The 26,937-nt window shown below is 41.2% G+C and overlaps 2 protein-coding genes across 5 annotated transcripts in view; both read right to left on the reverse strand.

The window, feature by feature from the left end:
• Nucleotides 1-943: 943 nt before the first annotated feature.
• LOC145446522 (brefeldin A-inhibited guanine nucleotide-exchange protein 1-like) overlaps nt 944-26,937 on the reverse strand; it is a 36,516-nt gene continuing 10,522 nt past the window's right edge. For 3 of the 4 annotated variants that reach the window (XM_080324847.1, XM_080324849.1, XM_080324851.1), the window contains 30 exons: nt 22,133-22,244; nt 21,526-21,579; nt 21,352-21,463; nt 20,999-21,121; nt 20,834-20,933; nt 20,634-20,770; nt 19,688-19,796; nt 18,795-18,993; nt 17,958-18,104; nt 17,728-17,898; nt 16,820-16,904; nt 16,578-16,740; nt 16,032-16,168; nt 15,677-15,805; nt 15,450-15,608; nt 14,723-14,837; nt 14,521-14,661; nt 14,153-14,305; nt 13,969-14,086; nt 13,446-13,554; nt 13,271-13,385; nt 12,571-12,728; nt 11,844-11,992; nt 11,696-11,785; nt 5,831-6,006; nt 4,789-5,150; nt 3,167-3,332; nt 2,965-3,094; nt 2,383-2,500; nt 944-1,916 (listed from right to left, as the gene is read on the reverse strand). In XM_080324847.1, the coding sequence (XP_080180973.1) occupies nt 1,779-1,916; nt 2,383-2,500; nt 2,965-3,094; nt 3,167-3,332; nt 4,789-5,150; nt 5,831-6,006; nt 11,696-11,785; nt 11,844-11,992; nt 12,571-12,728; nt 13,271-13,385; nt 13,446-13,554; nt 13,969-14,086; nt 14,153-14,305; nt 14,521-14,661; nt 14,723-14,837; nt 15,450-15,608; nt 15,677-15,805; nt 16,032-16,168; nt 16,578-16,740; nt 16,820-16,904; nt 17,728-17,898; nt 17,958-18,104; nt 18,795-18,993; nt 19,688-19,796; nt 20,634-20,770; nt 20,834-20,933; nt 20,999-21,121; nt 21,352-21,463; nt 21,526-21,579; nt 22,133-22,244 (4,175 nt within the window). In that variant the 3' untranslated portion in view covers nt 944-1,778. The remainder of the gene's footprint in view (nt 1,917-2,382; nt 2,501-2,964; nt 3,095-3,166; nt 3,333-4,788; nt 5,151-5,830; nt 6,007-11,695; nt 11,786-11,843; nt 11,993-12,570; nt 12,729-13,270; nt 13,386-13,445; nt 13,555-13,968; nt 14,087-14,152; nt 14,306-14,520; nt 14,662-14,722; nt 14,838-15,449; nt 15,609-15,676; nt 15,806-16,031; nt 16,169-16,577; nt 16,741-16,819; nt 16,905-17,727; nt 17,899-17,957; nt 18,105-18,794; nt 18,994-19,687; nt 19,797-20,633; nt 20,771-20,833; nt 20,934-20,998; nt 21,122-21,351; nt 21,464-21,525; nt 21,580-22,132; nt 22,245-26,937) is intronic. The other variant, XM_080324850.1, reaches the window with a different exon arrangement.
• Nucleotides 23,301-26,825, reverse strand: LOC145446526 (52 kDa repressor of the inhibitor of the protein kinase-like). The gene is made up of 3 exons (XM_080324861.1): nt 24,262-26,825; nt 23,983-24,185; nt 23,301-23,922 (listed from the first exon to the last, which is right to left on the reverse strand). Exons 1-3 carry the CDS (start codon nt 26,252-26,254, stop codon nt 23,710-23,712), a joined length of 2,409 nt encoding a protein of 802 aa, XP_080180987.1. The 5' UTR covers nt 26,255-26,825; the 3' UTR covers nt 23,301-23,709.

Consider the following 26,937-nt stretch of genomic DNA (forward strand, 5'->3'; position numbering starts at 1 on the left):
GAAGGACTTTTGTGACTCGGAATGCCGTGACTTGGTACAAACACGCACGCAACAAACCACGGTGTCCTATATGGTGTGGACACAAGCAAATCTCACGGCTCAGTGAAATTGGTCTACGTCGCACTTTCCACTTGGTCCATAGGACTCAAGACGTACGAAAATATTTCTGACATTAACGCAAGTAGGTTTAGCAAATTAATCACTTCGATTCTCTTGAATCATGGCGTGTTATACTCGAAGTAAATTACGACGGGATGTAATAATCGATAGCCAGAATACGGCGCGATAAGTACGCGATTCAGACATAGGCCTACACTACAATATGTACTCCAGCTGTTTGGCCTATAGCAGATTTATCATCTTCTTATCTCGTTTAAAGAAAACACGACACATTTTCAGTTTATCATCTGTTGGCGTAGCAACTATACTGACGCAAGAGATCGGTTCGAGTCGTAATAGTAGCACGTTTGCAGTGTCGGTGGTTGATCTGGACTTCTCCCCTAAATCGCTGTTCTTACGGCGTCTTTACCAGAAGTCCAGAGAAAGCAGCGGTGAGCGGAGTTAATCTATTGAAATCCATAATTAATTTCGTCTTGTGTTTACATCCAGTAATGGCTAGAATTGATCAAGAAGTCCCATAAATATTTCTTGTCCGTCGAAGGCCAAATCCAAGTCCAGCTTTAAAATAATCGTAGATCTAATCTACATCCAATACAAATCCGGCCTAAATCATCAAATCATTTTTTTCTTCAAATCCAAATCCATGCCCATCTCTGCAACGCATACCTTACGTTCAACCTGACTCACTAACCCGGTGAAATATAGAATAGATTTGCTTCCCGAATACGATCTAATTTAATATCAGCTTCCTGAATAAATCTATTCTGACCTACTACACCCAGAGAGGACAAGACAACACTTGCTAACCACAAGACCAACCAAATCAGGAGATTGCCTTTATTGAGCCACGAAATTACAGGCTTTTAAAGTAGATCCATTACGCTACCAATAAAAGGAATTCGCTAGGTCGTAAAGCGACGCCACCAACTTATATATCGTCTAGTCTGACGTCGGGCGACAGTATATTATATATAGATATGGGGACGGTGGTCTGCGTACATTATATATAAAGGGTAGAAACATCATTTTAACAACACAGAAGGAGATCTACGCATCAACATAATAATCGGCGACACGGATTAAGAAAAAGAACGCTCGCAAAGAATCACTATTCGCAACAGCTAGCACCGAACAACGTCAATTTTAATGGCATCGGGCGCACACCAGCAAATACCCGTCTGATACTATTCTCGCCATAAATATTATTCAAGACAAGTAACCAGAAAGAATCGGTAATCTACAGTACCGTACACATACTGGCCACCATATGCCTAGCCAGGATCAAGAAGTAGTGGGCACAATAACGTGAAGTCACAAACTAAAGACGTGACAATACCGTAAGCTACCGCACGCCTCAAAATGTTTAGAAACCCTACCTAAATCCAAAGCAGTTAGCTGAGGTGTAAAGACGCTTCCAAGCAGCGAGTCACTACAATCTGACCCATGAGTGCCAACAAAACACGACTATGATTTTCTGTGAAGCTATACTACTCTATAAAGTCGAATATAGAACTTGTATATCAGAAAAACCGATCTGAGGGCGATAGACAGCACACCGCGCCTCGCGCCATAATTGCAATCGATTGGCGGCTCCATTCCGGGAAACATCAATGCCGCCGTAAAACGGTCGTCCGTTGTTCTTTTGCCCGCGTGGTGTGTTAGGACTGCTCAACGGGAAGAGACGCAACATTGCACCGTAGGAAATATCTCCTTAGCAGCAGGCGAACTTCCGGCTTCACTTCGAACAGCAGAAGGTCGCAGAGAGGTGTGTGCAGTTTCCGCGTCAGGGTTATGAACTGGAAGAATAAAATGATGAGTGAAGATCACGAATAAAATCGGAGCGAAGAGAGAGCTCAAACTCAATGTACTATTTTTATATAGTACACACACTCTTAGAAGAAATCATTCGAAGTGTCATGCAGGTAACATCGTCATATTTTGTGATGCGATTGTTGATATACAATGTTCTTTCCCATTCTCTACTAGTTGCTGACGATTACCCCTGACAAGTGTCAACCAAAAATATCTGGGTTCATTTCAATATGAATATACTATTCAATTGTATATTGTTCCGTTCTTCCATGAAAGCTCTTCAAATAGTGAAATTGTTAAATAATGGTGAAATACCGCCAATACTAGAAATACGTAAACAGTTTCAAAAAGGGACGTCATAAAAATTATTTTTGACCTGATCTCGATACGAATAAGAGACAAACAAATTTGTTACCCTTGAAAAATTTTGACTAGACACAATGCACCCACCGGCTTGTCCTCGAGCCTCAAAATCCTAACGAGCAGCAACAGCAGTACCGGCGTCCATTCGTCCCGATGCGTCTCGGTGGCGAGTGACGAGAAATACGAGAGCGCGTTCAGGCAGACACTGCAAAGAATAGCGCCGACGTGGACGAAGGAAAAACTTGTCTGACATCAAGACGCCTCGATACGGCCTAGCCGCCACTCGATAGCGATCGGACTTAGCATAATGAATGCTGTTGAAACTTAACAAGTAGTGGAATGTCACATGGGAGAAAGAGAGAGATTCATCACTTTAATCATCACTTATCACAGAAAATTTTCAGCTCGTCCAAAGCGCATTCGAATTAGAATTACAGAATTCGTAAAAACTTAAAAATATAATGAAATTTGGAGTTGGATATACAACAAAAATTAGAGTTCGTTCTCTTAAGCATAAGAATGGCAAAGGTCTGTACCTTGGCTAGTTTCACACTTGCTTTTTCAGGACAACCATAAATTGAAATATTTTACGAATACATTTTGCTCATGCTAGCATCATTAGGCAACAAGAGTTAGCTGGTCGTCCAAGTCTGTGAGCGAGACCCGTACCTGTAGAGGAGCGCGTCCACTCTCTCGGCGTTATCCTGCCTGTCCTTCATACGGAACAAGATACGCAACGTGCAAGCCAGGCTGGTACGCTCCTGTCTCACCAAATTCGGCTTCGACTTGCCCTTGAAACCTGCCCAACACGAAGCAGGAATGAATCGTGTGTGAACACTGAACAGTTTCATTTTGGAAACAAAGCGCATACCGGCTTTCCAAAGTATGGTCCTCTGCTCGTTGTCGCCGTTGAAACGTTTCGCGAAATCGTGCGTCACCAGCAGGCATCGCACCATCATGAAGAGGTGGTTTTCGTTGAGCTTGTCAAACATCTCGTGGTCGTGACGACGTTCTGATTCTATCGCCGCAGACGGGTTCTGGACATGTAGTGGAGTTAGGGATCGTGTGACGACTACACGGTTTGGTATGACAATTCGAGTGTTCGAATCTGTACGAGTGTTGATCGGAGGTGGTCAGTGACAAAGTACCTATACTCGAGTAGGTTTTACATACCTGTGTGACTTACACGGGTCGTTATTAGGGTTGTCCATAATTTGGAAAATCTCAGAATTGATGCGTACCCATGCCTCATTCTATAGATTATTGATAAAAACGTCAATGAACCTGCAATAAGCTCACAGCCAATTCTTAAATTATATATTATAAGTGTGCCCACCGTAAATACTATTTTATTCAAATACAAATTTTTAGACGGCTATAACTCCGCTTCCGCTGCTTGGAATTAAGCCAAATTTGGTGAACATCGTTTCTGTAGGCAACGTAACTCTTTCATGGGGTGAACAGAAAATTTTTTATTTATGTATTTTTATATAATAAATAGAAACTTTCTTCTCCTGTAGCAATGCGGCTACTGGTTGGAGTTGAACCAAATTTGGTGTGTAGGCTTAAATTAACCAATTTAACAATTTTATCGAGTAGCCATTACAATTTGAGAAAAAAAGTCCTTTTTGAACACCCCTGATGGATACGCATCATTTTCGAGATTTTCCAAATTATGGACAACCTTGATGGTTATGTTTTCACACTGATGTCAGTTTTACTTCAGTTAATTAGGCAAAATTAATTTGGACTTGGACACTGCATCAAGTGGAAAGTAGTTGTAGGATGTCTGCTTTCATTATGAGTTAGATCAGTGGTTCTCGACGTGGGCGATATCCCCCCATAGGTGGGCGATTTTGAGAAACAAGGGGGCGACTGCGGGGTAAAAGGGGGCAAAAATGTTAGAACATCCAGCGAGATATGTTTAATTAACACGCCCAAAATATGCACTTGAAGACGGCTTACTCTGCATATGATGCGAAAAAAGGTCAACTCAACGGAAAGTAGACGCGGAAACCGTTTTTCCGAGCACCTACTCCAAAAAATAAAATAGAAAATACCAACTTTTCGAAGGTGGATATTTTAGCATTTTAACACTTTCATTTTCCACTACCGCTTGAAGCAATATCAAACTTTCTTGGAAGTTGAAACTATTACTTGTAATCGAGTAAAAATATATTATTTGAGAGCAATAACGCTGACTACATTGACTAGCTCAGAGTTAATAACAAATGATATCATTGAAATGAGTGCTTCACTATTTTAAAGCACCTGAGTGGATTTAGTGTACTCCCACTACGGAACAAGTGATTCATTTCTTGATGACTTGAGCGCCACTTCTGCCAAAGTACCGGGACTATATACGACGCTACTAGTCACGAGGAGCAGGTTAAAAATTCGCAGGGTACAAAGACGCCTTTTGCCCTGCTTCGCTTTGTCAGAGACAACAGGTGAACTTGATTTTCTCAGATAAACACACGTCAGCGAGCATACCTGCGCGATGTGGACGTTATATTCATCATCTTTCTTGGTCGAAGTCGGATAGAACAAAACGCGGTCGATACACTCGATCATCTCCGCGGTCAAGATGCAACGCAAGTGCAACGTCTGCAGTTCAGCCACTTCTAAACAAGGCAATATAAGCTCTGAGATACGCGCTTTTGGCAAATGCAAAGCCGTCTTCTCACCGTCCTGGCCCGGCTTCCACGTGAGCAGCTTGTCGGCCGACACCATTTTGAAGATGGTCTGGAACGTGTCGCAAGTCATCTTCCACGTGTCCTTGTTGAACTTGGTGCCGTTCGAGAGGACGAGGTTTTCCAGACAGTTCACCCCGGATCTGGCCAGCTGCTCGTTTTCTGAAGACGCACAGACACAGTGATGACGGGGCGAGACATCACTATTTTTTTACCGTCAGCTCTCGACACTAACATCTCTGTAGCAACATTTTACCCGTTCTTAAAGACCAGAAATGTAGACGAGAGAACCTACTCTCTGGAGTCCATTTCAGAACTTGATATCTACTTCAGTCAGACAACTACAAAATTCTCAGCTTTTCCAAATTAGATTAGAATTAGAATTACAGCTACAAAGTTTTTTTTCGAAATTAGATTAGAATTACTGAATTTTCGAAAACTTGGACTTTAAATCGAGTTCCGTTAGGATCAAAGTTCATTTTTAAGAGCACGAGAATAGCGAATGTCGGCACAGCAAGCTTGGATTGTTTCGCACCGTAGAAGCCTTGAAACCTAGATCGGTCATATCACAGCATCCAAAACTTGTGGCACAAAGGTACGCGCGTTAGTCGAAATGACATTTCTGTGAAGTCGTGATCAATCCACAGCGTTGTCACAAAGTGTAATGAAACAGGTAGGATCGATAGAATATCAAATTTTATATTTACTGCGATCTAGAACTGGTAATATTTTCTTTATGGATACATAAAAGGTGAATATTTGAATTTTTCAGAACATTCACACAGTTTGATGTCATAATGCCTCGAGGCAGAAGGTAATCGTCATAAAATCATTGTGCTCACCTTTGCCCACACACCACAACAGCTGCTCATACACATCGTTCAGCAGCGTGGGCGCCAGGGTCTCGTAGAATTGCGTGAAAACGTCACAGACAGCGAACAAGGCGTGATTGCACGTGGTGGCGAACCAATCGCTCTTCTCCAATTGCAGTTCGGGGACTTTCATTTGATCGAAAATTCTGCACGAGGCAAAATTCAATTATCTCGCAATCTCGCAACACACGGAAATGTGCAAAACACGTGATACAAATACCAGTATATATATACTATAAGTAGTAAAGCCCCTTTTAGAAATAGAGGTTCATTGTCGTTAAATGTCTCTGAATGCAGATTCATGCACTCGGTCATAAATATGAAGAAGAGTGGATTACTAATTGCCGAAACTCTGTATCAGAGCTTGGTACATATTCCGAGTAACCTAATTTTGCCGAGTCACAATGCCCATCAGTGATTCTACAAAGTATGGAGATTTGGCAAATCTCCCCCGCTCTGGTATTCAATCAAAGCTACACACATGAGCGACTTGTGCGGTCTCTGGTGTCTAATCCATTTGCATCAAGGTCATTCCAATTCTCATGTTAACTCGTGGTTTTATTGGTAGTCGCAGCTAATGCCCGACACTTACTTATCTTGATTCAATTTCAAATTCAAACAAGTTTGACCTAAATTCCGACTGTTTCGCAATCAATGACCATCCCTTTGCCGTGACCAAAGTTTGGGCCGATCGACCAATAACTTGGTCTACCATACAGACAATGACACCAACACCAAGGACCAAAGTTTCGCTTACACAATTATATAGTAAATTGTATATGGGTCCATACGGTACGTTAACAAGTTGTCAAAAACCAGATTATTGTACTACAAGATTCTTTTCGCTTTCATCGACTATACTGGACTAAGATAGAAGACAGTTCAAATACTTGGCATCTTCACAAGGCTATATATACCACAAATCAGGGTTGTAATGACTCGAGTCATGACTCGAGTCACGATTTTTTTATGACTCGACTTGACTCGAGTCATTTTCTTGAAATGGGAAAATGACTCGACTCGACTCGAGTCAATATTTGGATTGACTCGACTTGTACTCGAGTCATAACGCATGACTCGACCCAAGTCATTGACTCGGCTTATTTTATATGACTTGAAGATGAAGAAATTTGAGAATCATAATGGCTAGATCAACGCATCCGACGAATTCTGCCGACATCGCTATTTGTCACCACTGCTTTCGTTGCACTTGTCTGATATCAGATATGCCGCCGTAAAAACAACAGAAAATGATATATAGTAGCAATGCATTGTAAAAAATCGTCCCGTGATGAAGAGGTAATAGATCCTCCGCAATTAAAGTACTCAAGACTTTTCAATTATACAAGCAAACAATTGAATCAAAGTTCAATTAGAGCCAATGAAATGACTGAGATGGTGAAGAGACTGATAAGCTCATGTGTAGATTTGAAGGCGATGATTCTTTGCATTTTTGGGCGACTAGAAAGAATGAGTATTAAATGCTCCTCAGTGTGTTTCAAAAATGCTTGTCAATTCCTGCATCTAGTGCACCAGTGGAGCGTGTATTCAGTAGATGTGGATTCATTCTACGGCCATGCCGCTTTAACATATTTAGATTAGTATTTTTGAGGTGTAACTCATTAATTTGATCTGCTGTCTGTGAAAACACACAATGCCCCTCGTCCATTTGACGTTTTGTTAGGTATGTGCATTGTGCACGTGAGTAATAATGAATGGCTAATGTTGTGTGATGTTTGTACAATATGGCTGTTCTAAAATAACTTCTTTTTTATTTTACTGGGTGGTTACTTGATAAAATTGTGATGTTGCATAAAAGGAACACTGAATCTGGCTTAATTTGAAAAAGGTGGAATCAATGATGTGAGAGGAGAATATTTTGGATTTGAAAATAAATGGAGTATTTTAGTGAGAAATTATTTCATATAATATAATTATATAGTAGTAAGCCGACTATTTTTCACATCCAAAACATTCTACTCTAATAACTTCACTTTTTCTAGTTGGAATTGAGTCAAATTTGCTAGGAATCATATTCTTACACAATGTAACAATATCATGAGATAGCCGGTAAAATTCGAAAATCTCTATTTGTAATTAGTCTAAAATTTTCTTTCATAGCATTGCTTTCTACTCGTTGGAATTGAGCCAAATTTGATTTTTTAGGCAATCTAGCAATTTTAAGAAGTAGCCGGAAAATTTGAAAAAATGTTTTTGAACAGCCCCATTGTACAATTATTTCTCCAATGCTGTATCTGCGATGTAGTCTGTAATGCAATTGGGAAAACCTTTAGTATAATCAAAGGGTATCTGTTCTGTTGTCACTGCACAATGCACATAGTTGCATGCACGCTTTTACAGCATGCTGGCCTGTTGTAAATACCCCTACATAAACATGCATCTATTGATTCTCTATCAACTAATATCTTGACGTGAATTTGTTGGTTCTCTATCAGATAGTATGTAGACTAGGGTGGAGTGAAAAAAAGAAAATTTTGAATTTCAAAAAGTGCCTCTGATATTTGGCCCCAAATCAAAAATGAATAACTTCTATCATAATTTCAGGTTCTTACGCCCTCTAGTGGCCGAGCTTATTCACCAAACGAGTCGAAAATAGCTAATTTTGCCATATCCTGATAACCGCTTATGCTAGAAAGCCAGTTTTGGGTTTAAAATCTGTGGAAGCAACATGTTTCTATCTCACTTCCATAGAACTTTGTCCTGAAAATGTACAGAAAAAAAGTTACAAGCAAATTGTCGATTTTTAGACCGCCATTAAAAGTGTTGGATGGTTGTATCAAATTTGCAATGCCGATTAGCATGTTACTGTTTGTTACATTGCTGCTTTAACAACGAAATCTTGTTTGAAGGTCTTATCAGTTGATTTTTATATCAACCTAGTATAATTTGGATAGTAGAGAGCATGATTGAACTTTCTTCATAGTTGCAAAGGAGCTACATGACCATTGGATTTGGTGCAATATATTTTCCATAAATGAGTTTCCTATTGCGCGAAAAGTCAATCAACTGATGTTGAAATTTAAACAACTCGGTATCACAAGAAATCTAGAACATCAAATTCTTATAAAGAAATGGAAACTACGTTCTTGCAAGATATTGATAGGCTTTTTGGCATCTTCTGCTGCGATAGCAAACAGAGATATAAAATTGCACTCCAATGTGGCTTAAGGATGGCACCGAAAGATTTGAAGATCAGAAAGCAGAGCGCAAGGGAAAATGTTTGGTTGACGCTGTGCCTCTTTCATCAGCTGATGAAAGATTTCGAAGGCAGTCAAGCTCAATCCAACAACCGGTGATTCTAATGCAGGTGCCAGCACTTCTATTGGCCAATTCAGCTTTAATCAAAGTGATTCAGAGTCAATGCAATCTTAATCAACATCTTCTGGTAATGATTCAACTTTTATGGGAGGTGCTCAACCATCAAACCAAAACCATGTGTTGGGGATCAACTTGGCAAGAGTTTGTGAACGGTATAATGTATTGGACCTTACAGGAGCTGCTGCTGCAACTTGTGTATTGCAAGATGTTGGAATAATCTACTAAAAAAGTGATTCGTTTGTGGTAGATCACGGCAAATTACGAGGAGAGAGAGAAAGGTGCAGAAAAGAAATACAAAGAAGAGAAGCAGAAAACTTAAATCTTGTGTATGGACTCTACTTCGATGGAAGAAAAGATGACACTTTGAATATGGTTGAGGCACCAACTGGAGAATGCTCTATGACAACAGAGCTGGAGAAACATTGTTTTAGTAGGAGAACCAGGTCAGTATTACCTCGGTCACTTGTCACCTCCCAATGGAAAAGGTCGTGTTTTGCCAAGAAATGTATCAGTTTATTTCCAACACCAAACTCTGCAAAAACCCAGCTGTCGTGGGATCAGACAGTACAGCTTCAATGACAGGGAGATTCAAAGGCTGCATTCGTGCAATGAACTTCTACAAAGACCACTACAATGGGCTATCTGCTTGCTTCATGGTAATGAGCTGCCATTAAGATATGTTTTCACAGCAATGCGTAATTCAAACACGCAATACAATATTATAAATTACAACTTTCAAGGAGGATATGTAGAATGGCAGCTCATTATCATGAAGCAAGCAGATAGCCCATTGAAGTGGTCTTTGTAAAATTTCTTCCATTGCACGAATGCAGCCTTTGAATCTCCCTGTCATTGAAGCTGTACTGTCTGATCTCACAACAGCTGGGATTTTGCAGAGGTCGGTGTTGGAAATAAACCGATATATTTCTTGCCAAAATACGACCTTTTCCATTGGGAGGTGACAAGTGACAGAGGTAATACTCACCTGGTTATCCTACTAAAACAATATGTTCCTCCAGGTCTGTTGTCATAGAGCATTTTCCAGTGGGTGCCTCAACCATATTCAAAGTGTCATCTTTTCTTCCATCGAAGTAGAGTCCATACACAAGATTTAAGTTTTCTGCTTCTCTTCTTTGTTTTTCTTTTCTGCACCTTTCTCTCTCTCCTCGTAATTTGCTGTGATCTACCACAAACGAATCACTTTTTTAGTTGATTATTCCAACATCTTGCAATACACAAGTTGCAGCAGCAGCACCTGTAAGTGATACCGAGTTAGTTGACTAAATTTCAACATCAGTTTATTGACTTTTCGCGCAATAGGAACTCATTTATGGAAAATACATTGCACCAAATCCAATGGTCATGTAGCTCCTTTGCAACTATGAAGAAAGTTCAATCATGCTCTCTACTATCCAAATTATACTTGGTTGATATAAAAATCAACTGATAAGACCTTCAAACAAGATTTCGTTGTTAAAGCAGCAATGCAACAAACAGTAACATGCTAATCGGCATTGCAAATTTGGTACAACCATCCAACACTTTTAATGGCGGTCTAAAAATCGACAATTTGCTTGTAACTTTTTTTCTGTACATTTTCAGGACAAAGTTCTATGGAAGTGAGATAGAAACATGTTGCTTCCACAGATTTTAAACCCAAAACTGGCTTTCTAGCATAAGCGGTTATCAGGATATGGCAAAATTAGCTATTTTCGACTCGTTTGGTGAATAAGCTCGGCCACTAGAGGGCGTAAGAACCTGAAATTATGATAGAAGTTATTCATTTTTGATTTGGGGCCAAATATCAGAGGCACTTTTTGAAATTCAAAATTTTCTTTTTTTCACTCCACCCTAATGTAGACGTGAATTTGTTGGTTCTCTATCAGATAGTATGTAGACGTGAATTCGTTGGTTCTCTATCAGCTATTCGTGAACTATCGTCGATGTGTTCATAATAAAAACTGAATGCTTGTATTGGTGATGTATCAGACTGACAAGAGAGATATTTGATTTTAAGTTCTAAGATTAGTAAAGTTATCTTTAGCATCGGTAAATGAGGCCAGGACCTGTCCGTTATCTGCCTAAATAAACACGTGGCAAGACTCTGATAGGGACAAAATGAGCATGTTTCGCAAACAAGGAATTCGATATTACCCAAGCAGGATTGAAAACATGAGTTGAACATGACTTCAATACTGTGACTTGGACTCGACTCGAGTCATAACACCATGACTCGGACTTGACCCTTTAAACGGTGACTTGGACTCGGACTCGAGTCTGTGATGAATTGAAAATGACTCGACTCGACTCGAGTCAAAACCACAAAAGTATGATTGACTCGTGACTCGGAACCATGTGACTTGGTTACAACCCTGCCACAAATCAACGATGTATAAATTACCCAAGGATATCTCAAATAAATAAATACCAAGTTCAGTTCGACGAGCGAATATCAAAGAGGTCACGACTTTCTGCCAAATCACAAACGCGGGTTACCTGAATATGATCTGGAACAGATCGTTCCACCAGTCGGACTTGAAAGAATCGCCGTGAGTCTTCATGATCTCAAACATAACAGTGAGGCCCCTGAGAAACAGATACATATATATCGATGGATAGCGTCGGTTTTCGGTAAAAATTCTACCTGGTTCTAACGTCCAGTTTGCATCGGCTTATGATGATGGAGAGTTCGAAGAGTATCGGGAACCAGCCTCGGACCCAGACGTTGTCGCCTTCCGGCTGGCCCGAACCGGACAGGTTCGTTGTGTCCTCGCCAAAGTATTTCTCGAAAAGCTGCGAAAAACATGTCATGGTGCCATCAAAAGAGGATTGATCAATCCAATAAAAGGCTACATGTTTGTGGAGCCAATAAATTGGAGATGATCGACTGACTGTGCCGTTTGTAAAGGGACGATATCAGAGATTTCGTGCCTATCATTCATTCATTTTCGAGTCAGACCCGGATGACGCGTAAAAACACTGCTTTTGCATCTTCCATCACAATTGCAATTACGTTTACATCAGAAAGGTCGGTAAAGCCTTCTTGGTTGCAAGAGTATACAGGTTCTAATCAAAGGTGGTCAGTGGTCAGTAACGAAGAGATTCTACTTATTTAGAGAGCTCCAGTAGGTTTTGCCTGCTTACACTGCTTACTCAAATACTTTCCATACCTTTATACTTTGATTTTGACTTGTTTTGGAGTTACTACTTCTACTTGCAATTGACGGTGTCAATTTTACTTTCACCAAGTGTACCAACGCTTGCTACCTACCTACCTTGGAAAGGTACTATTTAATAGATTAGGCACACTTTATTTTCCAACGGCTCCATTTCGTACTTGATGAGGTCAACGTATACAGCTTATCACTTACGTCAGGTCTTTTCGACACGTAATCCGCGCATTGCCTGATGAGTCTGATGGCCTCCATGCTCGTGTCCGGAAAGGCGCAGCACGAGAATTCGCGCAGCGCCGAAATTGCGTCTTGGAAACAGTAGATGATAGATTGGAAGTAGAGATTGAATGTGTCGGCTGGAAAAATAAAAATTTTAGAAAGCAACTGGACAAAGATTAATGGCGCCGCAGTGACTCCCAAAAATCAAATGAAATAGAGGACAAATAATTTGGTACAGCATGCCAAAAGTGCTACAAAACCAGGCAACATTTCAGTACAGGCTAGAGGCGAATTCATTCGCAAAAAGTGATGTACAGTTATCACAAAACTACTTTCTACTTTCGAGCACCCAAGTGTACAAAGTAAGTTGGCCTGCCTAAAAATATGTTCGAGTAAAAGTGGAAGTAGTATAAAAACATATCCACTTGAGAAATCTATGCAAAATGGTACATGAACTTCATTACTGGCCGCCTCTGGCTAGTTGTTTACATTTCATCCGTCCTTACATAAGAATATGGGTTGCGATTGGCAAACGTATCATTCAATGTTACACATATAAACGGCACCTGCCTATCGTTAAAGAGTCCAATCTCCCACACACCCACTTTATAAACTCATATTCTTACGGAAAATTGCCACTGGACTACCACAATCGCAATATTGCTACGGTTCCACTTACTAACGACAGTAGAAGTAGTATGAAAAGCCAACTCCACGATGGTTTCGTCGCGATGCGCCGCGGCCAACGTGAAAACGGCAAAGATATTTTTCCAGCCAGACTTGATGTTGTGAGCCTGAACAAAGACATGGGTTGGGAGTCGAAATTGTGGCGACAAATTCGTCCACATTCCGACCTGTGACGACACCATTTGCGCGATGCACCGGACCACCATGTCTTGGATTTGCGGCGAAGTGTGATGCTTCATGATATGCTCGAATGGCCGTAGAAAGTCTTTTTGAAAGCTGTTGAGAATCAGCAAAGTCATAAGCAAGATACATATTTTAAGGATTATGTCGCGTCACGAACAATTAGACACAAAATGAAAATGTTTTTCATCGGTTAAAACTGCACAAATCATGATAATCCTTCAGAAACCTAATTTAAAACCAACAATTTCGATAGAAACCTTTATATCTGGACACAAATCATAGCCAACGATGATGATAAAGTACAAACGCAGCTTATCAATATCACCCTCAAAAACTGGTGTCGATAAAACAAGGCCACCACATCTAACCATGGCATCTTTCAAAATGCAATTGCTTCTTTCTTCAAGTCTTCACTCCAAGATATTTTAAACGCAAAGATTTAAATACGCACTCAGATTACAGCCACAATCTCTGTAAGCACGCAGTAAATCAACAAAGCTCCCCCACCTGAAACCGGGCAATTCCCCTTTCTCCAAAAACTTCATCGACAACTGCCTCAAACTGTCCACGGCAAAGAACGCGATGCTCTCCTCATCGTTACACCCCACGGCGTTGAAATAGTCGCCTGCCAATCAAAACACGTCCGTCAAACATACTCATCAGCACGGCAAACCTGACGCCATCCACGTACCGAGTATCGCCCAGATCCTGGACCACTGCATCCTGATTCTACCCATGTTGTAGTAGGAGATCTCGACGATCTTCTGCAGGCAGAACATTCGCGGGTGCTGCTGGTTGCTGAGTTCGTCCAGCGATATCTTGCTCAGCCATCGGACGAAGTCAACTGGGAAAACGTGTGGGGCGGATTACAAATCATGCGCGCACAGGGCCCTGGCCGGCTGTGTTCATGGAAAAAATTTGTTTCTCGGTGCTATCAGTGTGGGCTAAAAACTATGGCTATCAATCAGGCGCTGATTTTAATTGTTTTGTGTCGACAGGTTGAAGAACCCCTGGACTAGGCAATTCCGGCTGCTATTTTCAACATACATCACTGCTCACCGATAGCGTCACCGTCAAGCCGAGTGGAACCTGTGAATATCCGATCGACAGCGACCACTACGCTCTGCGAGCTGGTCTCTCCCATCGACTCCTGTATGGATGCCAGTTTCTTGTTTTCCAAACCCAGCGTTCTCGTCAATACTACAAAAAAGGAATACGAGGGTCACCAATTCCATTTCCGATGTGCCGTTACCGAGATTACTTTGGTTGCTGTCTGCGTTACCGGCGGAACGCACGGCCTTCATGGTGGCGGCCTGGTCGCGAACTTTGGAGCCGATGAGCTGCAGCAGTTCGAGCTGGGATATGCATTGCAAAATCTGGAAAAGACAGCAGACTTTGGTAACAAATCCGAACGGCATTTCCGTGAAGTCGTGATCAAACTGCTGGATTATCATAAAGTGCAATGAACTAGGTACGGTCGAAAATATATAAAATACTCTTTAATGTAATGTAGAACCGGTATAATATCTTGATGGCCGCAAAAAGGTACATGTTTGAACTTTCCACATCATTCATACTCGTGCGACAACTGAGTAATGGGTAAAGGCAATTTCTTTTTACCTGAATATCTTTGTAAACAATTTTTTTGACATGCTTTAGAAAGCTACCAATATTCACAGACATTACTAGTGAGTAATGATCTAGCCTCACGACGGTCAAAAGCACTACGAAACATTTTGGAAATAGAAAATGATTTTCGATAACGTGTAACTGGCAACATTTTCCTTATGGTCGCAAAAAAAGATACATATTTGAGCTAATCAAGTCATAATTGCTGTTATGCCACTGGACTCCACGAACACCCATCAAATTCATCGATCATATTTGCGTTCAGATTTTGGAGCTCAGATAAAATCCAGTGGTAGTGTGGATTTGGATTTTTCGACCACCATCTCAACCAGATCCGATTACGCGAGTCAAAGCCTCACCTCATGCCAAGACTCTTGCAGGTAGTTGCCGTCCGTGTAGGCCACGTTGATCAAGGTCTTGATGGTTTCGATGTTCTTCGCTTTCATTTCCCGAATCCCGGCGTTGGCTTGCAACAGCGAGAAACGCGACAACGCCTGCACGTAGGTGTCGCGTTCCAGCTGAATGAGAATCCAAAAATAGCATGCTTAGTAAGAGTCGACCAAAAAAATCAAACATCGGCCCACACCATAAGTCCGAATATGCAGGAGATTCGAATGGCGCACCGCATCCCTTTCAAGCACAACCGGATTGTGTCGGTGTCTTCCGAGTCTTGGAGCCCCATGGAAAACGCGACCAGCATTGACCGCCAGGACAACTGCGAAAAAACGTAATAAAGCATTTAGCAAGTTACCATTGCCGCAGATTCCGCTATCGAAAACAGGTCACAGGTGTGAATAGGAAATTCCACACGCAAAGACACGCCAAATTGAGAGTGGGGTCACGGTACATTTTTAAACCGAAATTTGGGGTCGCAACCAAAAAAAGGTTCAGAACCCTTGGAGTAGACAAAATTTTGCTGAGCCCCTTCGCATTGAACATACCTGGAACATGGGTCGAACGTGATCGTGATGCTTAGTGCTGATAAACGACGACTGCACGTGGCTTACGGCCTCCATGAGTGCCTTCGCCGTGTCGGCGATATTGTTCATTTCCTGCTTCTTCTGAGCGGCGGACAGCGCTGATAAGGCAAACAGACATTTAAAGCAGGGTTTTGCAGCACCCGCAATACCTTTGACAGTTTTTCAGGGCAAACTTGGGCAATATTTGATGCGGCGAAACCTTTTTTTCAATTCTACTTTTGTTGGAGCGGGTTTGTCTGCTTTCACCAATTACTCAAGTAGTTATGTTTTAGACTACTATTTCCATAGTATTTTGATCCCAAAATGGTTATTTTCTACTATTGAAAACTTTCAACTTACACACAGACCAATCAAAGCACACTCTCTTACACTTCACAGTATTTATTTCAGAATATAATTCCCCGAAATCAACCTAGCCCTATCACACTGTCGTTAACCAAAAATCAAGTCCAGAAGTCGAAAACTTTATGAAAAAAAAACGCCACAGTTTACAATTCAATCTGTCACCTTTGCTGCCTTTCACAGTCTGCGATATGGTCGGCTTCAGGGTGATCTCCTGACGTTTGATTTGCTCGTAGATGTCGGTGAGATACTCGGGCGGCAAGTCTTTGCTGTCGTTGATGCCGCGGTTCATACGGATGTAGTCTTCCACTTTTATTTTGCGTTTTACCTGCGTAATGACACAAATTAACGATCCGGCATCAGCTAGTTGGATTACATAAGAATCATGAATAAGGCTCGCTACAAACCTGAGAGCTGTGTAAGTCTGTGGTGAGCATGATGATGCTGTATGCCAGTACGTACGCGGTGTCGGCAGACGCAAAAACGGAGCCTCTGAAATACAATTTCGTACATGTCAAAAAAGACTCAAACTGTTGCTGCTAAAAATATAATTTTGACAAAATTTTGCCCTCATGTATGTGAATTAGGTGTTTTCGCGCATAATGTTAGAATTGTTCTACTTTTCTTCGTTTCTGGTTGGAACACTGTTTGTCCTTACTAAGTTCCTTGCCAAGGATGGAGAATGAACGCTCAACAGCAGCAGTTGGCTGGAAACACACCTCTGGTGACACACCGTGTTGCTTCATTCTGACAATGTTTTGATATAAGAACCAATGCCGACGCAGTCTTGCTTTAGTTAGGATATTTCGGTACATTGAGCATAACACCATGAGAATTTTTGACTTTATGCAACAATTTTGAGTGAATTTTTATTTGACTTAACTAAATTAATTACCAGTATGCAATTTAATAATATAACTACATTGAATGACACCTGAATATTTTCGGCAGACTCTCTTCAGGGGTAATCGTTACTAACTAGTAGAAAATTCAAAAGAACTTCGTAGAGCAACACTCGCATCACCAAATATGACATCACCGGCATAGAATTCAAATAATCGATGTGAACAGATAGCATAAGCTCATGCTCACACACTACACACTAAACATAAATGGAATGGAGAAGCCACGTATATTCAAACCAAATGTCTTGCCGATCCCAGTTGTTTTACTGCAGCTCTCTCGGTCAGATTAACAATATGCGAGCGATCGGGCGTGTTTAGCAAACTTACACGGCAGCACAAACCCTTTCAACGCGCAACATCCGTTTATAAATAGAAATCGATTGTGCCAAATGCAACATCAAAGCACTTACTTTGGATTGCAATCACAATATCGACTGGCAAATTTCTCCATCATTCTATCGATCTTCTGGGCCTCGCCGGGAAGGCGGAAGCCTTGCAGGAACAGCCTCAGGGCCGGCACAAACTCCGTCCCGGTGAAATTCAACCGGTCCACGTATTCGTACATGACTTCTTTGTTCAATCTGCAAAAGATGAAAATCCCTGTCGGGTTTTCGAAAAAAAATGTTCAGTCTCGACGTACGCTTCGTTTTCCCCGAGAAAATCTCCGACTTGGCCAGGGTTTAGCCTTTCTTCCCCGGATAAAAACTCGGCGATATCCGCGGCCGTGGTACCGATCATGCCTTGATCTTGAAGGAACGCGACGCCTTTTTTAGGCTTGATGTTGAACCTGGCGAGTGCAAGAAAAATATGTCACCGCTGGAAAAAATTTTAGAGCGGCACCGACAATGTTGCCTCATTAGATATCACATTTGACACTTCTACTACAGATGTCCGCAAACAAAAGTTAGAGGTTTAAGCACTTATCATTCTGAAATTCGAAGCAATTCAAAATATTTGTGAATTTGCATACATTTCATTAACGATCACATCTCCACGCAAGGCGAGGCGAGATGAGCCAGTTAAATATTTTGAAATCCAAATACGGTTCTAGATTCAAGCCGAGTACAAATCAGATGGTCGTCGACGTTTATATTCATATCCACACGAAAATTCTAGAAATGTGTTGTCCAAATCCAAATCCGGCTTCAAAATATTTGTGAGTCTGAATTAATTATCTGATTCAAACCCGACTAAAAATCTGCAACTCCGTTATATTTAAATCCTAATCCAAGCTCATCTCTGCCACAGTGCCACGCGGACGCAGACAAGTCTACCGATGCATTCGTTTGATTATTACGTACAGAAAACAAGTTTACGCTCGCCTCGAATCTAAAAAAGTACAGCCTACAAGGAATAGCAATTGAATGTACGATTTGGGGAAAATGTCTTCAGATATCGCATGATGAAAATAACTCCCTAAATTTCTGCACGAGTAGATGGCGAAACAAAAAACTTGAAAAACCAAACAAACACACACATTTGTATTCCACGTTCCAAAATGCTTTTCTGCTGCTTGATGCCCTCGATAGTCTCGGGATTATCGGCCGTTTGGAAGCTCTGATCGAGCGACGAATCTTCGGAATGCACAGACTGCATGCTGCCGTTGATATTTGACGAGGATGACGCGACAGACAAGGGCACCGTTGGGGTGCCGCCCTCTGGGTTGTGTTCTTTACCTGAAAGGAACGAATTTTGGAAAACTTGCGATTTTTGACATACAGTAACCGGTGGTGAGGGGACAAAAATCTGAAAAATATAGATTACACGATGATGTTCGGCACAATTCCAGAAACCGGTAATATGCAAGAATTCGGAACAAATCGGGAATTCCAGATTTTGCTACCAGTAGGCCTATGGTTGAGAGTGTTAGAAAACACCCGTTCAAAAATTTAAAACCAAGAACTTCAATTGAAATCGATGACCAGTGTCACTTTGCGCATTGACATCTATCAAATTATAATTATTTCTACCATACCATTGCCAGAAAGTAATCGATCACAAGTATCACGAGACTAGATCAATCGTTCTAGACCAAATTTCATACAATATTAACTTAGATTGGATATGTAACTATGATTCAAAGAACAGAGAACTCGGTTGAATCATTAATTTTATTGTAGGCCTACATGCGACAATAAGCATTGCCGTAAAAGTTTAACAATTGCTATTCAACGAATTTAACAGCCTAGGTTAACCCATGTTGGAGATGGCATTCATTAATATTAAGATTACTGTACTGTAATTGATTTCATATCTCAACAGAATTGTCCAATTCTGAAAATCCTGTGCAGCGTGCGACCTTACTAGTCAAATATGAATTCTCACTGACAAATACCTCCATCAAACAGCCAACGCGGCAAGTTGACTTACCGAGGTGTGACATGGAATGTGGGTCGATGTAGAGGTCCTTGGACCAATCTACCATACAAGTTAGGATGGATACCAAACACTCCAGACTTTTCGTTTGCATGAGGATTTCCTAAAAAATTAATGAATATACACAGTAAATGTCATGTGAACTTTTGATACCTAGAAAAAATGACCCTGACAAGCCTATCAGGCAAAGTATAGAATATTTTCAATGTTAAAAGCAATAATAGCAATATACTATCAGACTGTTCAGTGTTCAGAGTAACTGAAGCAAGTGTTGATTAATTGGATTTTCAAAATTTAACGAAGTTTGTTCAAAGTCTCAGTAGCTTTCACATATATAACTCGTCCGAAAGGAGTCCTAGGCCAGGCCTACTTCTAAGCATGTTCGTACAGCAAAGTAGACATACACGCAAAGTAGACCATGAACTCTATCCCGCCACCATGACAGAAATACTTTAGAAACTACTAAATCAATTTAAAATTTGATGTTTTATTTCATTAATTAATGGACAAGTGTTCAATTTCTTGCATTTTGAAATTCCACCGGTGATTGAGAGCAACTGCACTTGAGGGATTCATACAGATTCAAAAGTAAAATGAAGATCGCAAACTATATCACATTCAATAAAAACTACAGACCAAGAAATTAACTATGTGACAATTGCAACTGCAAACTTTGAAATGTAGGGTGCAATAATAATGATATCTCTAATTGTGCCGATAACTCTTGATAAGAGGCTCCCAGAAGTTTCGAATTGAAATATCTGTATTTTTGCAATGAATGATGTGATGAAAACAATGTTGAAGTTTTGTGCCACGAACCCGCATATAAATAAGGTAGTAAAAATACTGCTTCAAATTCAGCTTCACACGCACCAAGGTCGTCACTGTGATTCACAACCAGTTCACTGTCTCAAGCATCACAATACAAGTTTCATCTGACCTGACCGGGGGTCAAGTTAGAGCCCGGTATATTCTGATGGGATATCTTCGACAAAACGTTAACGAGCTGTTCAAAGATGTTGGCGGCGTTGATGTCGCAATCGTAATTCACGTAGATATCGACAACAATTTGAGCGTCTACGCAAAACAAAGAACAATCCGTGATTAGGAAGCAAAAAAAGAGAAAAACACTCCGCTTACCCTCGCATATCTTCGCCAGAGTTTGTAGTACCATCCACTTGTGATCGAACGAGGAACTGTTTGTTTCGAGAATATTGAGAAATATTTCTTTAAAAAACACCTGCCGAGCGATGAGTTTTCGCATTATTTTGATTGCTAAGTCCGTCAAATAGCAGAGTCAAATACCTGAATTTGCATTTTCAAGTGGGTCTTGAAATTTTCTAGCAATTTCGAAAAAATGGCGAGCGACAATTCGAAAACTTCCGGTACGTTGGACACTCCGTTTTTGCTCAACGCCACACAGAGATACTGAAAGACAAATACACTATCTAAAATGGACGCCTGGGAGCTGTCGACTTTGTCGCAATATAAAACGAAGAAAGCTGGCTATCAGTCAGGAAAATAGATAGCCTACATATGTTACATCAAAAGAATTATCAATATTTTTATAATTGTATATAGGAAGCTAGGTACACAAAAAGAAACAGGGCACTTGACCATATCGAATCGACAGTACGCATAAACTTTCAGTGACATACTTGTTTTATTGCATTGATGAACATTTCATTGGTCCGAAACACCAATCCCGAAGACTCTAATATAGATAACAGTAGCTGGAGGGAAAGAATCTTGGAGCGTAACTCGTGAGACCTGAAAAAACATGGAAATGCAACAAGCCACCCAACATTGTTCGGCGATTACGGAACACGTACCTCGGGTCTGGCGGTCCTTCCGACAATGGCTTCATACTGAGCTTGCATAGACTCCTGCGAAAATAGCAAAAACAAACATCAGACAAAGCACAAACACAGCCCCAAAGGGCGAATGAATTCAAATAATAATTGATAATTAACGACAAGAAAGGTGTACTCTGCGTCGTAAAACCGCATCAAGTATATCACAGCCTACTATGTATTCGTGTGAATATTTCCTCCGGTAAGTGGTAGAACTAACCAATTTCACGCAATAAGCACTGCTGAATCACCAGGTTTGTCGATGACTCATAATGTAAAATGCGGAGGGAAATTAAGTGAAAATCCAAATGGATAAGCTCAGATCAACAGATCTACAAAAATAATTAATTTACAGCCTTACAGGCATAAATTTAAGTCGCTCTCTCTCATTGCACCATCCTAAAATTTGCATTTAATGGAACAAAATATGGGATATTTCAATTGAATCCACACACCTTACATCGTAAAACCAGTAGTCATTATTGATCCAAATAAACCCAGTAATCTACAGATACACTGACAACCGAAATTATACGCCATTGCAGGCCAGATTTCACAAGAGCCTCTAAAACCAGCCATTACGCACCTAAAGACCAGGAAGGCGTCTTTCTGCAAAACATGCGAAAATGATTGACTGCTGAGGAGTTGCTGTTCCAGCCGTTGCCGTGACGACGTGCTGGCTTGAGAGGTCACCGACTCTGTAATTGGCACGCAAAAATCTTTAAATATAATGCAAATCGGCAGAATGAAGCCACCGGTAGTGATGAACACATTAAAAATAAGTGGGGTATCGTTTTCCTTGAAAAGTTATCTTCTTTCTATGCTCGAACACATTATTACCTAGTTCGTGCAAAAATTTGACCTCGAGAGAGAGGAAAGATATCTAATACGATCCTTGATCACAAGGACAATACACGCTAATTCTCATTAATGCCGCACTGGATTGTGTGAACTAGTGGCACATGTGGTGTCACGGAAAGAAAGCATAGTAAAGGTGACGGTTAATTTCATGTTATAGTAGTGTAGAAACGGAAGCCTACGACATTTGTCAGAGACACTTCATTTCACACAGACGCACACAACTCTACAGAGTCAAGAGCATTGGTTCTGAACCGCTAGGTCGAAGGTCTCCAGATGAATTAGAATTTGATATCTCAATTCCAAAATGCAAGAAGTTGGGCTGTTACCCATTAATTGGAGAAACAAAACATCAAATTTTCAAATTATTTTGAAGAGTGGAACGTATTTATTTGCATGGTGATGCAATAGAGAGTTCATGGTCTACTTTGGTCGTACGTCACAATGGTGCAAGTGTTATAGAAGTAACGGTTAGAAGTTGCCAAAAACTCGTTTCGGACAAGTTATACCTATGTGAAAGCTCCAGAGAAATTTAACTAACTTCCAGCAGTGCAATTAAGTGACACTTGGAAGTATAATATATAATATAGCAAATGCAAAGTCGGATTTCTTTCAAAGGATAATAGACAATCACTATAAGTTTAATGGTCTTTAACAAGACTTCGCAAGCTTCGCCTTGCAGAATCTTTAAAGGAGCACTGCGCTCTAAATATGATGTGGTCTCAAATTGAAGGGCAGAACGAAAGAAAAATTTTGGCCACAGCCGTTCTCTTCAGAACGCCACCATAATGGAGCTGTAATGTATTGAAATTTCTTGAGTTGCAGCAGGCTCCAGCAGTCACGCAGAGATCAAACTTTATATAGTTGTCAGCCGATGTTATGAAGGGTATATGTCGTACACAGTGGCGTAGACAGGGGGGGGTAATCGGTGTCCGATACCCCCCGTTTCCAAGCTCGAAATACCCCCCGTCTTACATATATTTCCATTGATCTAATATTTCTTGTTCTAATTCGATAATTCCCTAATTGCCGCGCGGCATCTTCACGCCGTCGATCAATCAGTGCAGTGCGGTCATGCCTTTTTCTCGTATTGTTCTCTCGTCTACGGAAGCCCGAAAAACGCATCGTCACATGGTTCTATCGTCTCGTCTGAACGCTATCATCCAGTTAAAATAACAGTCGCATTAGACGCAATGAAATTTCGAAGGCGCGTGAGTTGGTTTTCATGTTTGACAGTTTATTATCAACAAACGTTTACAACATCAAAATAACAACTGTACAAAAACGAATTCGCAACAATCGCATTCAATTGGCAATACGTATTCTGCGAGAAGATTTGTTGACGAACTCCCGCAACACATCCGACTCGGATAATTCGATTTCTCGGTGTATATGCATCAAAGCCAGGCCGTTTAGTCGAACTGACTTGACTGAATTTCGGAGATAGGTTTTAAGGCGTCGTAAGGTAGAAAATGAACGTTCCACTGAAGCGGTTGTTATAGGTAGTGTCACCAAGATCTGAAATCCAATTGAAATGGTACAGGCACGCGTTTTAATTGAGAGTTGTGGTCAGCCTACCTGCAGCAATCGTCGGATGTTAGGAAAAATATGGTCTGGAGCTGAGTCGAATGCCGAGAGTGCATTCGTAGGAATCGATGCTGGATCAGCATTCCTCCATTTTCGCCGCCAGATTGCCATCTCGTTTTGTAAGGTGACCAAATCATCGAGATCGTCTTCATACAACCTAAATAACTCCAGATCGCTTGTTCCTGCACATGAACCTGCGTGAAATGAGTTGATAATCGTAATTTTGCACAAAAACCATCTAAATCATCACCATTTTTTCATAATATATACCTGAATTTATCCTCGCCGGCAAAATGTCAAAACATTGCGCAGCTCGACGAAATGTATTGCCAAATCGTTCTTCTAGCTCTTTGATTATATTTTGCACAAACGGCTTGAAGGTATTCTCCAAGGCATGACTCTTTACGTCGTCCACGCTCGCAGTGGCACTTCGCAGCCCCCTCCATATCATTGGGATCTCATGGGCACGAACAACACTCAACACATTTTCAAAAATTGAAGAAAATTTGTCCTCTACATTAGCCATGATTTCTTTGAAAGTGTCTACAACATTGGACACTAGTTCCGCGCATTTTATCAAGTCCATATTCACGGCTTGCAATGCAACGGAAAGAGCACGTGTTGTTCCGAGAACAGTCACAAGCATGTTCAAACACGTTAGGAATTCCATTGTCCGTATCCTTTGCTGACATTCAACTGCAGATTCTTTAGTGGATGCATTGTCATCGCCATTTTCGATTTCACCAAGAGCGTGAACGATAGCAGAATATTTTTCCCAGAACACTAAAACAGCATCATGGCGTTCCACCCAACGAGTTGCACAAAACGGAACTAGTTTTGTCCTTCGTGTATTAGGGCAAATAACGCTAATAGCCTCCTTCAATATCTCTCCCCTCTTTGGGCTGTTGGCGAAAAAAACGATGACTTCGCGGATACTCTTAATTGTTCTTCTTATAGTAGCATTTCCACATGCATGCGAGAGAACGTGATTAAGGATGTGCGAACTGCAATGTGTGTATGTAGCTGAAGGGAACTGTTCACGCACAAGAGCTTGTACTCCATTAAAGCGTCCAGACATGTTCGCAGCTCCGTCATAGCCTTGCCCACGCATGTTTATCGGTGCCATGTTCCATGAAGTCAAAGTTTGAATCAAAAGGTCCGCAAGCGCTCGCCCTGTTAAGTTCTTGGGTTCTATGAAACCAAGAAACTCTTCACGAATACATCCATGCATGTTTCTGTCAACCTGGACGTATCGAACACTCAGTGATAATTGCTCTAACTGAGCTACATCACTAGTTTCGTCCGCAAGAATAGAGAAATATTTCGCAGCAGCAACTCTCTCTACGATAGTCTTTCTAATCAAATTGCCACAGATTTCAGCGATCTCATTTTGAATTTCTCCGCATTGGTAAAGGGCATTGGCGGGAGCAGTAGCAAAATGTTCAGACAAATATTTATTACCAGAGGATATGGAGTATCGAAGTAGTGCACGAAAATGTCCTTCATTACGTGAATGCTGACCAGAATCATTTCCCAGACGGCCAGAATCCCGATGGCCGCGAAGAGGTATGTTTTCGCGACCGCAAAATATGACGGCTTCGATGATGGAAATTAAAGCTTCGCGATTTGCAATGGCCTTCCTCTCCTGTGAACTCATTCTTTCCACTACCGTACCCGTTTTGTGCGTTGTTTCGAAACCGTCTGCTCGCAGGAGAGCCATAGCGTGGTATTCTTTTCTAGCGTGGTTTCTGCAATTCTCTCTAGCCTTCTTCCAGTTCTGCATTGGCTCGGTGACGAATTGTCCTAATTGCTGGCCGTTAACTGCATCCGCGGCAAATAGCCGACAAAACACGCAGTATGCCCCGTCTTGGGACGGACTGTAGGCTAACCACTTGAATGCGTCTAGCCAACTTCTCTGAAATTTAAGCCGAACGACTTTTTTGGCGTAGCGATATTCTTTCGACGGAAACTCGAAATAACGACCTGGTCTCCAATGACCAGTTAAATAATTGAATTTGATTTGATCCTCTACTTTATTACGACGCTTATAATCACCAATATCATATTCGAAATGAGAATGGGTGAATTGTTGCGAAGAACATGGACCTTCGTCCTGACTTAATTCGACTCGCCTGCGTCCCGATGACGAATTGAATTCGGGTGTATCGACCGTCTGACAGGCATGTTGCTCAGTGATGTTCGGTGACGAGGGCTTGAAAAATGTTGTAATAGATCTCTGTCCGGCCTTTCCGGTCTTCTTCATTATCGCAAAACGTCCCTAGCCTGATCTAAATCGCTACCGTGCCTAGCCTGACTCGACGAATAATGAAGCCTTCCCCAATAACAGCGTGAATGAATAATGCCTTCGCAAATTGTTTCTCGAACGCCGTTGTTATGCACTGTGTTTTAATGACCTCAATCTTTTGAATATAATTCTCCATCGTCATCGAAATTGGTTTGCTACTCCCATCTGATACATTGTGATTTGCGAGGTGGTCATCGATCACCTGCTGCGTAGCCTGTGTTGTGTCATAATACGAGCGCGCTTTGTATTAAGATCGGTGCACATGAAACTCGCTGTCGGCAATTAGCGGCGCGCAAGACAAAAGCGCCTTCCGTTTGTTCCTGTAGCATACGACTGTGCATAATGGAGCTATATTTTAGATAACTGGCAAATGTTTACGTGTATAAAGACGTAAACACAAACGAGATTATCTTACCCTTGTTGCATCGGCATTTGTGTGTATTTAAGTGGTTAGCATAAAGAATATCATCTTTTCAAAAAATATCCCCCGTTATAATAAATATCCCCCGTTTTTTTTCGGCTGGCTACGCCCCTGGTCGTACACGCCAAGGTGGTTTAGATACCGCGTTCAACGGAAGATGTCCAGTCAGGAGATTTATGTCAAAATCGGGCCTAGTGTATTCTATTTCCTTCATAACATC

The sequence above is a fragment of the Botryllus schlosseri genome, chromosome 9 (genome assembly GCF_051294905.1).
Source record: "Botryllus schlosseri isolate E-star chromosome 9, Bs_hap1, whole genome shotgun sequence".
Lineage (NCBI taxonomy): Eukaryota > Metazoa > Chordata > Ascidiacea > Stolidobranchia > Styelidae > Botryllus > Botryllus schlosseri.

What these genes read in the sequence shown, in the direction of transcription:
- LOC145446526 (XM_080324861.1), bottom strand. Translation starts at nt 26,254, where the DNA reads ATGAAGAAGACCGGAAAGGCCGGACAGAGATCTATTACAACATTTTTC. An exon ending in GCCGGCGAGGATAAATTCAG is followed by an intron (nt 24,186 to 24,261) that starts GTATATATTATG and finishes CATTTCACGCAG; the next exon opens with GTTCATGTGCAGGAACAAGC. An exon ending in ACATCCGACGATTGCTGCAG is followed by an intron (nt 23,923 to 23,982) that starts GTAGGCTGACCA and finishes ATTGGATTTCAG; the next exon opens with ATCTTGGTGACACTACCTAT.